General features: G+C 44.7%; 1 protein-coding gene and 1 long non-coding RNA gene across 2 annotated transcripts; one reads left to right on the forward strand and one right to left on the reverse strand.

Annotated features, from left to right (window-relative positions):
- Positions 1-1,281: 1,281 nt before the first annotated feature.
- Positions 1,282-4,256, reverse strand: LOC119088492. The gene is made up of 2 exons (XR_005092135.1): positions 3,176-4,256; positions 1,282-2,528 (listed from the first exon to the last, which is right to left on the reverse strand). It is a non-coding gene; the product is annotated as an uncharacterized LOC119088492 (long non-coding RNA).
- Positions 4,257-4,388: 132 nt separating this feature from the next.
- Kctd12 (potassium channel tetramerization domain containing 12) lies at positions 4,389-10,439 on the forward strand. The gene has a single exon (XM_028864797.2). The coding sequence runs from the start codon at positions 4,600-4,602 to the stop codon at positions 5,581-5,583; it is 984 nt and encodes a 327-aa protein (XP_028720630.1). The 5' UTR covers positions 4,389-4,599; the 3' UTR covers positions 5,584-10,439.
- Positions 10,440-14,056: the final 3,617 nt, after the last annotated feature.

The following is a 14,056-nucleotide window of genomic DNA, read 5'->3' on the forward strand; positions in this document are numbered from 1 at the left end:
TGAACCTTTCTCTGTTTCAGTTTGTTATCCCCCAACTGGGTTGTCATAATGCTATAACAGGAAAGAGCTACTGTGGCAATTAAATCAGTTCATGTCTGCCTTGCCATATAAACAGGGCTGATACGTGTGAGAGCTAATGAAACGCTCACTATTGTATCAATGTTTTCTGGGAAAGTTTTAAATATTGTTTGTAAAGACATGAAAATAAAAATAAAAAAGTTCTGACACTTTGCTTCTCTGTTTAGTTCTATTAAATATAAAATATTAGATATAAAAACACCAGCCCACAGTGATATTATAATGTTGGGATACTCTTTGTTTCCTAGTAACTTGGCAATGTCTTTCACACAATATTCTTTCTCTTTGAAGATTAGATATCGGTGCATTTAAAAACAAATCTTAATTAAGATCAATGTTTCCTAATTTTCTTAAGCCTAATGCTATTTAATTAATCCTTGCACCCAATTCTTTTCTCCCTCTGAATGCTAAAGTCAATGATTTTCACAGAACAGAGAAGATTTACACATATTGGGAGGATGATAAATGCACCAAACGTTTGTTCAGGACAATTTCTGGTTTTGTCTCTCCTGCTCTTTCCTCTCAGCATCCATTTTAATGTCTCTGCCATTCATTTATTCATTCAGTATTTATTTGAGCAGACTTGTCGGGCACCATGATAAGTGGTGGCAAATAATGATTCCGACACTTGAATGGTGTTTTACAGCTTACAGATCATATTCACATGTATTAAATTCATTCAGTCCTCCGAGGCACTCACTTCATCTCGCTCCAGTTATTCCTTCCCTTTTAGCTTCATAGTCCCTCAAATCATTTCAGAGTATTTTCTAAGTGCTTTGGTGGGGTGAGGTGGGGGTGGTGAACACAGGTTGGAAAAGCGTAAGGCGAGACTATAGGCTAGAAATGCTTCTAGTAGCTCATACTTTAGTTTCAAGGTCTGAGTTCTTGCAAAGGTGTGCTCTCTTTTCCTTAGGAAAGTGCAAAGAGTCACATGAAAAAGAACAGTGACCATCAATGCATCCTTCGCTGGAGAATGGGTTGAACCTAAACATAGAGAGGATGATTTCCAAAGTCTTTCTGGATCTCCATCCAATTGGCTGTATTTAAAACATCCTGGATGCTTGCTCTAAAGAGCTGTGACCCCACCCCCCGGCCCCCGCCACCAAACATACCCAGGCCAATAGATTCAATCATCCAAGTTATTAGGTGTTGTGATACTAACCCATGGGCAAGAATCAAAAGACACAAAAATCAACCAGGAAATTCTCAAATATTTGTGTCTCAAATCTCGTTTAATCCACTAATGTCTGTCATACACAACCTGGCTTCTGTAGGAAATGCTAGGGACTCCTCCGCAGGAAGTAGCTTGAGGTGGATGAATGTGTCATCGCTAGAGGTATGGAACAATGACTGTGGCCTGTTGTAGGCACACAGCATCTCTCCAGTTTGTAGTCAGTGACTACGTCAAGGACACTTTGGTGTTTACAGGATACAAGTGGATGACACTGCGCATAAACTTGTACTGAGAGACAAACTCATTCCCCACACAGACCCCTTGGACTTGTTTAACATAAACCTAGAATGCTACTATTCCAGAACGTGCTATGACCTTCTCTTTTCTGTTCCATTTTCATTTTCACAGAGACACCTTTCCTGGATACTCTCCATAATGTATTATCCTTATATTTATCCATTTATTTCACTTCACAAATGTTTTTGTGATGTTCATCACTACCTGAACAGTGTGTGTGTGTGTGTGTGTGTGTGTGTGTGTGTGTGTGTGTGTGTGTACTATAAACTCTAAGAGGGCAGTGATTATTTTTAACACACTTTCTGGAACACAGTGATAGACCCTGAATGAATATTGATGGAATAAGTGAATGAGCAACATATCACATAATTATAAAAGCCCAGCCATGTTCTAGGTACTAGGGATATAGCAATGAACGAAGCTGACAAACATAACTGAACTCTTTGGATCTTACATTAAGACACGGGGAGAGAGACTTTCAACAGGCAAGGCAGGGAAGCTTGGAGAATAGAGCTGGGCATCATCACACAGAGTGATGGAGGAAGGAGACCTGGGGAAGGTCAGGAGAAAAGAGGTGTACACAGTGTAGGGGAAGCACTAGCCATTTAGGCAAAGAGAAAAAGAAGTCTGTGAGGTCACACCCAGCACATTCTTTGCAAAGTGTTGAGGGATGGGCCAGTGAAGCAAGTGTGGGTCTGACACAGGCAGGCAGTCTTTCAGGTCACTGGGAGGACTTTGGTCTTGCTCTTGTGTGAGCTGGGTGGGTACTGTAGGGCTCTGAGCAGAGGGACACGCCCGATGTAGGGTCCGATCGGATCCTCCTTTTGGTCCAGTGATGAAAGACTGATGGGTGCTGGTTAGAAGCAGTTAGGAGCCCCAGGCAGTCAAGCAGGAGGAAATGCTGGCGTGGTCCACGGGAGTGGCAGAGGTAGTGAAGTCCTCAAGACGGGAAGGATCTCGGAGGGGGGCCCGGCAGAATCTACCGAAACAATGAACAAAAGTAATGACCCAATTGTGCCAAGATGACACAAAAGTCTTTTCTTGGATTTACAGAAAAGAGCAAGTTTTGTCAGGCCTCAGACGCTGATGTAACAGATTCAGTATTGGGACTTAGAACACTTGGGTCAACTATCATTTATCCCAGAGAACAGTGCAAAAATGGCAAAATATATTCAGTACCAAAGATCCGTGCTTGCAATTAAGCAGCCTGGTCTGGGGTTTGATCTTATTTCAGCTCGCTGACACGACTGCAGTGATTGTTCGTCAGACATAAACATTTCAAAAATGAAAATGACACTCATCCGTGAGAAGACTATCAAGCTCGTCCCTTGGTTGCACAAAGGGTAAATATCATTATCGAGAACAAAGATCTTTCCTGGCGTATTGTGGTCGACAGCCTGTCCTTCAAAGTGATCTGATAACTGTTCAGATCCCCAACCCTTTGCCTCTTGGCTGCTCTGAAGGAGCCTTGGCTATTCTTCAGCCTTGAATTCTTCACAGCCTGACACTGAGCACTGCAGAACAGCGTTTATTAACCTTGTGGTTTCTGAGACCTTCCTCTACCTCGATCTTCTGGAACCCCTTACCTATTTGTTTACCAAAACCAACAACCACACAACTACTCACAAATCTGGAACTTCAGAATGAGCCTAGTGCAAACAAGATGGAAATTTGAAGACAGCGATCTGTCTCATTCCTCGGGGAGTCCAGGGAAGGCTCCCTGGCAGAGGTGGAGTTCTGTGGGCTGCAATTTGCGCATGACTGAGAAAGTACAGGAAGTAGGAGGTCATAGAGACCAGGGCTGGATCTAAAGGGCCTTTGAACTTACTCATCCGCTTCTCTGGTGCACGGTCTTTTTAAGTACAGAAGAGAAAGAGGGAGGGAGGGACCTGGAAAACCAGTGCTCCTGGACCTCTAGAATCGCTACCCAGGACCAGAAAGCCGGCTTCTTGTGTATGTGTATTAAAATTTCAGGGAACAAATAAAATATTACTAAGAACTGCCTTAGACTGAAATTTTCTGGTGCGATTCACAGATGGCGGAAAGGAACCCGAGGCCTCACATTCCGCTTTCGAGGCGCTAGGAAGCCTTCACAGGAACGAACTAGAAGCCCCACCTTTCCCCACCCAACTTCCTCTCATAGCCATTTCTGTTTGCTGTAGTGCTGTAGTATTGTGTTGAGGTTTCCTGGCCGAAGACTTTATGCACTCGGAAAGTAAACTATCATAGCATCCTCGCGAAGCCTTCGCGTGTGGTTTCTAGGGATATTTTTGAGGCTATATTGCAGTCACGTGAAAACCTTTGGGTTGGAGTGACCCCTATGTCCCTCCAGAGCTGTGTCTCTCTTCAGAACTTCCAGAGACACGGGGATCCTCTACCGCAGCGCTCTGCACAGTTGAAAGCCGGGTAGGTCTAGAGGGCGCTAGGCCGCAGGCTACCAAACCTTTCCCACTCTGCCAGAAAGTTTCCGAGCCCTTCTGGAGTCCCTGGGTACAGGCTGCGGTCGGCCGAGAAAGGGACACAGACGATCGCTTTAGAGAACAGCCTTCCGGGGAAGCGCCGAGGCTCTGACCCACTGCGGAAGAGGAAGGAGAGCTGGGTCCCGGCGCCGGAGGGCGGTGACAGTGTGGTCGCCCCCCGGAGCGCGCGGGTCAGGGTGGAGCCTGCAGCCCCGAGCCGCCTCGGCGTTTAGCATGCAAATCCATTCCCCGCTCCTCCTCTCCCCCCACCCCCAGCCCTCCCCGCCCCGGGAGCGAGCTCCGCCGCTCCGCAGCCGCCCACGCCTCCTGCGCGCCGCGGCGCCCGAGCGGGCGGCTCTACTTAAGCGGCGCGCGGGCCGCGACCCGCCACTCGCCTGGAGCGCGCGGCGAGGCGGGCGCAGCGCACCGGGGCTCTCGTGGGCTCACAGCTGCGCGCTCGCACCGCGCGGCTCTCGGTGGCGGCGGCGGCAGCGGTGGCGGCCGCCTGAGCGCAGGGCTCCCGGGATAAAAGCCGCTGCAGCTCCCGATCGCGACCCCGCTCCCTGTCGCATCCCGGCCACCTCTTTGGCCATGGCTCTGGCGGACAGCACCCGAGGATTACCCAACGGGGGTGGAGGCGGGGGTGGCAGCGGCTCGTCGTCGTCCTCGGCGGAGCCGCCGCTCTTCCCGGACATCGTGGAGCTGAACGTGGGGGGGCAGGTGTATGTGACCCGGCGCTGCACGGTGGTGTCCGTGCCCGACTCGCTGCTCTGGCGTATGTTCACGCAGCAGCAGCCGCAGGAGCTGGCCCGGGACAGCAAGGGCCGCTTCTTTCTGGATCGGGACGGCTTCCTCTTCCGCTACATCCTGGATTACCTGCGGGACTTGCAGCTCGTCCTGCCGGACTACTTCCCCGAGCGCAGCCGGCTGCAGCGCGAGGCCGAGTACTTCGAGCTGCCGGAGCTCGTGCGTCGCCTCGGGGCGCCCCAGCAGCCGGGTCCCGGGCCACCGCCGCCGCACTCGCGCCGCGGGGTTCCCAAGGAGGGCTCGGTGGGCGACGAGCTGCAGCCGCTGGGCTACTCGGAGACCGAGCCGCAGGAGGGCGCCTCGGCCGGGGCTCCGTCGCCCACGCTGGAGCTGGCTAGCCGCAGCCCGTCCGGGGGCGCGGCGGGGCCCCTGCTCACACCGTCCCAGTCTTTGGACGGCAGCCGGCGCTCCGGCTACATCACCATCGGCTACCGAGGCTCCTACACCATCGGGCGCGACGCCCAGGCGGACGCCAAGTTCCGGCGGGTGGCGCGCATCACCGTGTGCGGCAAGACGTCGCTGGCCAAGGAGGTGTTTGGGGACACCCTGAACGAGAGCCGGGATCCCGACCGGCCCCCGGAGCGCTACACCTCGCGCTATTACCTCAAGTTCAACTTCCTAGAGCAGGCCTTCGATAAGCTGTCCGAGTCGGGCTTCCACATGGTGGCGTGCAGCTCCACGGGCACCTGCGCCTTTGCTAGCAGCACCGACCAGAGCGAGGACAAGATCTGGACCAGCTACACCGAGTACGTCTTCTGCAGGGAGTGAGCTCCCCAGACCCCTGGCCACTCCCGCGCCCACTTCCTTTCCTCCACGCGGGGGCACAGGATTATAGCTGCCCTAGACCCCTTCCCCTCGTGCCCTGGTTCCTTCTGCCCTTCCCGTCTCTCCCTCAGTAGCTCACCCAGACCCGTCAGCTCCCCACTTGAGAATCTGCAGCCACAAATCCTCTGGGCTTCTTCGTCTTCTTTGGACCCCGCTAACCGAGAGTGCTCAGATGTAGCTCTTCTTCACCTCTGCTTCCTCCACTCCTGGCCTCCAACCACCCTTCCCCCCCCAGATTGTACTTGAGTTCCAGAGCTGGTGGGGCAGTGCGGGCGCAAAGTCACCAAGTACCTGGGAGTGACTGAATGGTTCTGACCCGACTGGACGGTGTCCAGCGTGCAGTGTGGGAGGCTTTGAAACCTTAAGTCCCTTGACTCCCTAGTGGTTTCAGAGATCAGAACTGAGAGCGCTGTGTGGAGATAGTGTTTTAAAAGACTTGTTCCCCACTAGAAAGATAAAGTTTTAGACGGCAGAATGGAAGACTGTAATGCTGGAATTAAGACCCCATGGAGGCAGTTCAGAGACTGTAAATAAAGTGATTAGAAGAAAAAAAAAAGTTAAGAGGTAGAAGTAAATCCTAGTACTGGTAAACGGGGAGGATCCTATTTTCCCTACACAATAGATCTCCTGTGGCTTAAAACTGTAGAAAGCCATGATCCTCCTGCCTGCGGAGGCGCCCTTTCTCGTCAGCTGTTTGCCGGAGCTTTAGGTTGTATTGGTTAAGGCAGCCCTTGTAGGCAAGGAGCAGGCAGCCCGAGGAGGGAGGCGAGGCTGCCCAGGCCCCCAGTGCTGCAGAAAGTCACTGGCAGAGACTGAGTAATGCAGGAGGATCATACAGCCCTTAGGTCTAGGACTAGTGGGAGGGTTGGGGAGGGAGGAAGGGCGGGGAGGAAGGGCGGAGAGGGAGGAGAGGACATGCTCATTTATTATTTGGAAGCTGGAAGTCTGTACCATCCATTTGAGTACATGCACATTTAAAAATATCAAACAGTACGTGTAAACTTAGATTTTTTTTTTTAAATCAGGTTAGAAAAAGTCCCACTTTCAGCTGGAAGTTTATCGAGCTATTTTGAGTCCTAAACTGTTAAGTTGCTAATACTTGTAATAACCTAACCAAAGAGTTTCCTAGTAGTTTTAGTGGTTTGAACGTTTATTTTCTTGTTGATTATATTTCCTCATTTTTAAAATCCTATTTACTTAAGCAAAGTAAGTTTGCTTTTAGCTTAGACTTAAGATCGCTTATTATCATTATTTTTAAATTACTGTTTTACTCTAAGCCCAGCAAATATGGACTGCTGGGCAGTTCTGAAAACCCGAACAACGCCATTTCTTTCGTGCGTTCGTTTGACGTTTCAGTGGACTCTTTTTTCAAATGACAGAGCTGAAGATAAACGTAAGCACCGGGAGCCGCCCATCTGTAGATAGCTGTGAAGTGAAATGTTTTTAAACGAAGGCAAATACTTCAGTGTGAGCTGAGTGAGCAATAACAGGGCGTTTCAGGTAAACGCAGCAGCAACAGGAGCCCTGGTTGCCTTTTGCCTTTACTCTCACGTGGAATGAGTTCCTAGCGTGTATCCTGTGTACACCACAGCCGAAGGGAGGTGAATCCGTCTGCTTTCCGCTGAGAGGCACCCTTTGAATTATCTGTGATGATGGAGAAGCCTTTCTGTGTGTGTGTTTGTTTTATCATCTTTCTCTGAAATATGTTTTAAAAGATTTTGTAAGAATTGTTTTAAGTGTTTAAATTAGTACTATTTTTCCTTCTTTTTAAAAACGAACCTTGTACTGTACTTCACTGTGTCCATGGCAGATGTTATGAATTGGGACAGTTTTATTCTCAGACTCATGTGATCCAATCTGTATATACCATATATAAACATTTTACACGAATCATTTAGTTTTTTAATTCATCTACTAACGCTATAAAACTTACTGTATTTACCCCTGGTAACTTGCATTTGATGGTGTATATACAAAAGCAACACATTTTGGTGAGTTTCATATATCCTTGCCTGTGAACTTGGGTCAGGAAAACTTTCATAACTAGGAGGCTGGGTTTGCTCCATACATTTTTGCTGAGATGTTAGTTGTATACTGATCATATGTCACTTATCTGTCTACCTGTATTCAAGCTATCCTTATTTTTAATCCAATAATGTTTTTATTTTAATTGGGAGAGGTTTAAGTGTTTTTTGTTAGTTACCTTTTTTTTTTTTTTTAAAAAAAAAAATAAATGTTAGCTTTATGTACAGAGTCTGCAGTTTTGAAGAAAGGGAAGCAGGGATCCAGGAAGTTGTGTTAACTTTAGTTTTGAGCTTGTTTTTAGACAGTGGATCAGGAAATGGACCAGAACCTTTGTTTCAAGCCTGAAATGATTTAGGACTGTCACTCACTGGTCAAATGTGAGTGTCGTAGATTTCTCCATGTTATGGTACTCTGTTAGATTGCTTAACAAAGAAATGGATGATTAAGAGCATCTTTAGAACAGATCAAAATACGCTGACAGATGGCAAGATGGAAGTTCTGATCCCCCCTCGTCAAATCTGCACAACTTTAGGAGCCATGAGAAACTGCTCAAGTTTTGTCTGCTCTCAAGTCTTATGAATGGTGTCTTCGAAAACGATTCAATTGTCTCGTGAACACGTAGGCATCTTTTTGTGTCCCACCACACCTGGCTGGCCTGTAATTTTGAAGCCTGGGGATTTAGTGTTAGGAATAGTACATGAGTCTCTCTCCCTGGAAGTGACTGTCCCTCTGCTGTTGAAGCCAACACACGAAAACTTTGTACTTTTTAGCCCAAAGTGAAGTCTGAGTAGTCACCTTATTCTATGAAAGGAACATAGTGTGACTGAGTCAGGATCATTCGGAATGGGTACTTTTCTCTCCTTGGCTTTGGGCTTTAGAAGAAAACGTTAAGGCTTATAAAATGTTCTGAAGTATTGATTAACACCTGTGAATTTGATTAGTATGCCAAATAGAGTAAGGCTCTCAAAAATATCTTTGAAATGACCTGGGAGAATGTTGTAAACTATTCAAATAATTGTGGCTGCATTAATCCATCTCAGAGAGGCAAGCATTTGTATATGTTGATCCAATTACCATTTGATGCTGATCAATAATGGAATGACATTAGATTTAATAACTAATTTTTATAAAGAAGTGTTGACCGTCATTGTGGTTGGAAAAAATAGGTACATGTTCCATGCTTGCATATCAGATGTTTGTTTTTTTAATACATGTGGATTATGAACCACATTCATTCTAAGTTTTCAGACATGTAGAAGAAAATATTCTTTGAAGATGTGAGAAAATTTCCCCCTTTTAATACTGTTTTTATTCTGGTGTTTCTTATTTAGGTTTTTCAATTGTTAGCAAAGTGATAATACTAGCCCAAATTGTCTTCTTTTTAAAAGCAGAATCATATATATATATGATTTTCAATATGTGTGTGCTGCTTCTCTGAGGAAATATATAATGTGCAAATACTCAGAGAAAACTGGCAGTGCTTACAATGTATTCTAATTTTTATTGTAGTTTCCATAGAATGCTGTTATCACATCAAGCCATGTATGACGAAGCTTTGACAATTTTTTAACTCTTCAAATTATGGTGAACTCCAATCTAGTATTCAAATCATTTTTTGTACTCCTACATGTAAAATAAATTATAATGCAGATAGTTAAAAAAATAGTGAAGGAAGTGAATTTCTTAAGAATTTCTTTTACAGTCTTAATTACAAGTACTGTAAAACTGACATATTTTAAAAATAGTAAACTTGGTATTTTTATTGTTAAACTCTTAGTCAAGACTTTGCTTGCAATTTTTATTATGTTTTTCATCACTACAAAACATTTAAAATCTGAATATTTGGGATAATCTGTCTCTTGAGTAATGAATAAAATGCAGTATTCTTATTCTATAGACTTATTCAGAGTCTATAGTTCCTGGAAGAAGTTTTCACATAGCCATAACTAAGTTATGCTGTAGTCAACTTTTCTTTGTGACAGTTTTGGACAGTACATATCTCAAAGTATTAATAAGTGAGGATTTAAGATTCTTTCCTGGGCCCCATTAAACAAGGATGGAAGAATCCTAGCAGAAGACAGGCTCACAAAGTATGCTGTTGTAGGTAGGAGGAAGGACCAGTTGACCAAGAATATTTGCCACTTAAAGTTTTTTTTTGTAATTCTTTTCGAGCCAGTTTTGTTTATTTAGAATGTGTTTTTAAGTGTGCAGACATTAATTGTAATGCTGTCTTTGTGACTTTATAGCCAGGTAAACTTTGGTATAACTCTTCAATACATTCACCAGTTACCACTGTTAATATCCATTTGATGACAAAGGATTGAAACATTCACCATGGCTATGAATTTTGAACATGTAAATTAAATTTTCTGGGCACTTGCAAAATCCTGTTTGTAATAATTATTTGGATTCTGAAATGTTGAAAATGTTATTTGCTAAGTGATACATCTCTTTGAGCTGTTTCTTAAAAATCTAAGGGTACATGGAAAATATAATATCAGACTTTTCTAACAAAACATAAACCCAAGAATCAGAGCCCCTCTATAGTAAAAGGAAAACAAAAACACACGGATGAAATCTTTTCAGAGATGCTCAAACTTTGAAATTGCTTTCATCCACCCAAATGTTTTATTTTATCTATTCACAACCAGTTGTATAATGGAAACACTCAATACTGGTTTCCCTGCTGTGTGTGAAGTAATGAATCATTGATTATGTGACTTGTTATGTATTCTATTAAACACTAAAGAATAAAACATTCACTCCTTTAATTACTCCCTTTGGCTCTTGGGTATGGATTGGCTGGAAGACTGTTATAATTTCATTTAAGGAGTTTGGGGAATGCTTTCCACACTGCTGTGGGACTGAAGGACACTGAGCCATGCCACCAGACCAGCAGAACTCACCAAGTAAACTTCCAGCTGGGCCAGGCTGAATCAGGTCCTTTTCTCTTTTTATTATCAAGAATGCTTAACAGGCAATCTGATAGTCATTGCAAAAGAGAGGTCTTTCACAAGATAGTTCTTTAATTTCTGTCTTTACAGCCACAGTTGTATAGGGCAGTCTGATATAAATGCCCTCTTTAAGTGTGAAGGGATAAGGTCGTAGATGCTGCAAGATTTGCCTGATGTGCAAGTAGAGTTCATGAAGAAGGTAAGGTCCTGGGAGTGTTGGATAGGGACAGCTGTCTGTCTGGTGCGAGGACTATTTGCAGCACTGTCTCCAGCCTTCGAAGTTCCTGCATTCCAAAGAAGGCCCAGTGCCACTCCGACTAGGATGTTACAGAACCTAATGGCTTGCTGGGTTATAGCACAGGAAACCGGGAGTAAGGTGGATAGTGCAAGCCAGGTTTCGCCCTTCCTCTTCTGCCCGTACTTCCTCTGGGTAGCTTTTGTTTTGTATATATAAACACACATGATTTATTTTTGAAAATGCCATAGACACGACAAAAACCTTAGGCACTACAAGAATGTAGCTAATAAAGAAGAAATCCCCCCCCCCTTTTTTTTTTGGTTTTTTGAGACAGGGTTTCTCTGTGTAGCTTTGCGCCTTCCCTGGAACTCACTTGGTAGGCCAGGCTGGCCTCGAACTCACAGAGATCCGCCTGGCTCTGCCTCCCGAGTGCTGGGATTAAAGGTATGCACCACCATGCCCGGCTAGAATCCCCCTTTTCTAATCCCTACCCTTTCCTGGAGACAACAACATCCAGGGCTTCTTCTACACACGAAGCATTGCTTATTCCACCCCCTTCTCTTTTCTGCAGTGGCTGTGCCTCTTCCAAGCTAACCCTCTTGTTTAAGCACTTACGTGAGAGCTCATGTGACACATGGACATGTGGCAATGATCTTTCTCTGTTCTGATAGTTTCACGATGTTCTGCATGGTGTGCTATTGTCCAGATGGGCTGCAGCTTTTAACTTGTCCTTTATTGATATGTATTTAAGTCCTTAGGGATTTTTTTTCTATTCCAAAGAACCTGTATTGAATGCATTTTTACATGCATTAAAATAGATGTGTCTGGTACTTTTGTATGAAATGGTGTTAGTACAAAAATGGACTAGAGTCTGGAGAGAGAGTTTTTTCCCCCCTTCTTAGGGACTGAAAATTCAGGCCTCTGACTTATGACCATTTAACTTAAGAAATATTTTTTAAACTTTTCTATAACACAAAAAACATTCAGTATGCACATATTTAATGGAAACCTAACTTAGAATTCTGATGTTTTTCCCCAGATTAGTGTTATGTGACAGTATACCAGTATACTGTCTGTAATGCTGAGCAGTGACAATGAGCTGCAGATCTCAGTCAACTGCCTGATGATAATGGTGACACCAGTCCTCTACAGTGCAGTGTGTTGCTGAGGCAGAATGTCCTCTACGTGTAGATAGGTATTACACAAGTCCACTTTTTTTACTTACCATATCTTCAACCTAGAATAAGCTTATTGGCATGTAAAGCTATAAATCAAAGGATGTCTAACTCTATATTCTTTTTTAAAAGATTATTTATTTATTTGTATGGGTATTTTGCCTGTGTGTAGGTGGGTGCACCGTGTGCATGCAGTTCCTGCAGAGGTTAAAAGAGGATGTTGGGCTACCTGGAACTGGAGTTATAGGTGGTTGTGGACTGCCAGGCTGGTGTTGGGTTCTCTGTAAGAGCACCTAGTGCTTTTAACTGGTGAGCCATCTCTCCTGTCCCTCTTGATACTCTTATTCAATATAGCGTTTGAAATCCTAGCTAGCGCAATAAATCAGGACTAATAAAAAGTGAAATTAAGACAGGAAGAAGTGAAATTACCACTGTTTGCAGATATTCAATTCTTGGAGGCCCTGAAGATTCCACTGGAAAACTCTTTGATCTGACAAATACTTGCAAGCAAAAAAACTGGATACAGAATCAAGATGTACAAGCATGTAACTTTCATATGCACCAAGTATTTCTTGCCAAGAAAGAAATCATAAAAATCCCATTCCCAGTAGCTTATACGTACACACACACACACACACACACACACACACACACACACACACACACACGAATAAAGCTAACCAAGGAGGCACAAGGCTTCTACACTGAAAATCTTGTAGAAGATTTCACTGGAGAAAAATGTGAAGAAATTTCTAGAAGACAGAAATAGTACCTGGAGAAGCATAGGTAACAGGGCCCACTTTACCCTTCAGTGCAGGTGCCTTTTGAGGCCAGAGAGGACATCAGATGACCTGGAACTGGAGTGATGTGCGGTTGTGATGCCGCCTGAGGCGGGCCCTGAACCTTGGTCCTCTGCAAGAGCAGTGAATGCTCTTAACCTTGAGTCCTCTCTCCAGCCCCCATACTTGGCTTGTAGAAGTGTACGCACATACAGGACTTAAGTAGTTCCAAAGCAGATGTCCCTTCAGGCCAAAATAGACTTTGCCACTAGATTTCCTGAAAGTGGCCCATGCTGCTATTTAGAAAGATCTGGAAAGCCACCTTAGGCCACTGACTCTTCACTTGGCTCCTGCAGGTTTCCCTCCATTTGTAGCTATTCATCCCATTGATTTGTTCATTAATTAAAAATCCCCTGAGTTCACACCATGGGCCAGACTGAGCCAATCTGACATGAACCCCAAAATGAATAATATACAAGCAATATCATGACAAAGTAACTTGAACATTTATCATTAAGATAGCTGGAACAATGACAGAAGTCAGAAAGGGTGATATACAAGAAGTAAAAACCCTATACCTCTTGGCTTGCCGAAGGATAAAAGGTGAAGAAGAGGAAGGGTAGTGAAGAAAGAGGGAGAAGAGCCTGTTAGGTGCAGGCTGGCTTGTGAAGAAAGACAAAAGCGAGTTCTATGAAATGGCTGTCTTGCTGAAATTTGACTGAAAAAAATACACCACCATCATCACCACTTCCAATATTGCCATAGCTATCACCACTACCACCATCACGGTTATCACCACCATCACCACTACCATCAACTACCACCACTGTCAACACCACCATCACCACCACCACCGTTATCACCACCACCACCGTTATCACCACCACAACTGACAATATCAGCATCACTACTACCACCATCCCTACCACTGTTATCACCACCATCAGCATCATCACTATACCACCACCCCCATTCTATTTTTACCCAAAAGCATATAAACAAAATAAAAAAGAAAGGAATGGCTCAATGTATAACTGGGGTCTGGATTTCCAGTATGCCCATGAAGGCTGTCTCTCATCTTGGCACTCAGGAAGTAGAAACATGGGCTTCCAGGGGCAAGATGGTGTATAGCACGAATCTTACAAGTTCTTATTAATAAAAACAAACCTGGAGCTCGTTATTGGGGTGAATGCTGCAAGATCAGAGAAGCAGAACAAGCCACAGCCACCTCACCTCGCCAATACC

This window comes from Peromyscus leucopus, chromosome 9 (assembly GCF_004664715.2).
Source record: "Peromyscus leucopus breed LL Stock chromosome 9, UCI_PerLeu_2.1, whole genome shotgun sequence".
Taxonomy (NCBI): Eukaryota; Metazoa; Chordata; class Mammalia; order Rodentia; family Cricetidae; genus Peromyscus; species Peromyscus leucopus.

Bases quoted from the DNA above. Each gene is read 5' to 3' on its own strand.
- Kctd12 (XM_028864797.2), top strand. From the start codon at position 4,600: ATGGCTCTGGCGGACAGCACCCGAGGATTACCCAACGGGGGTGGAGGC.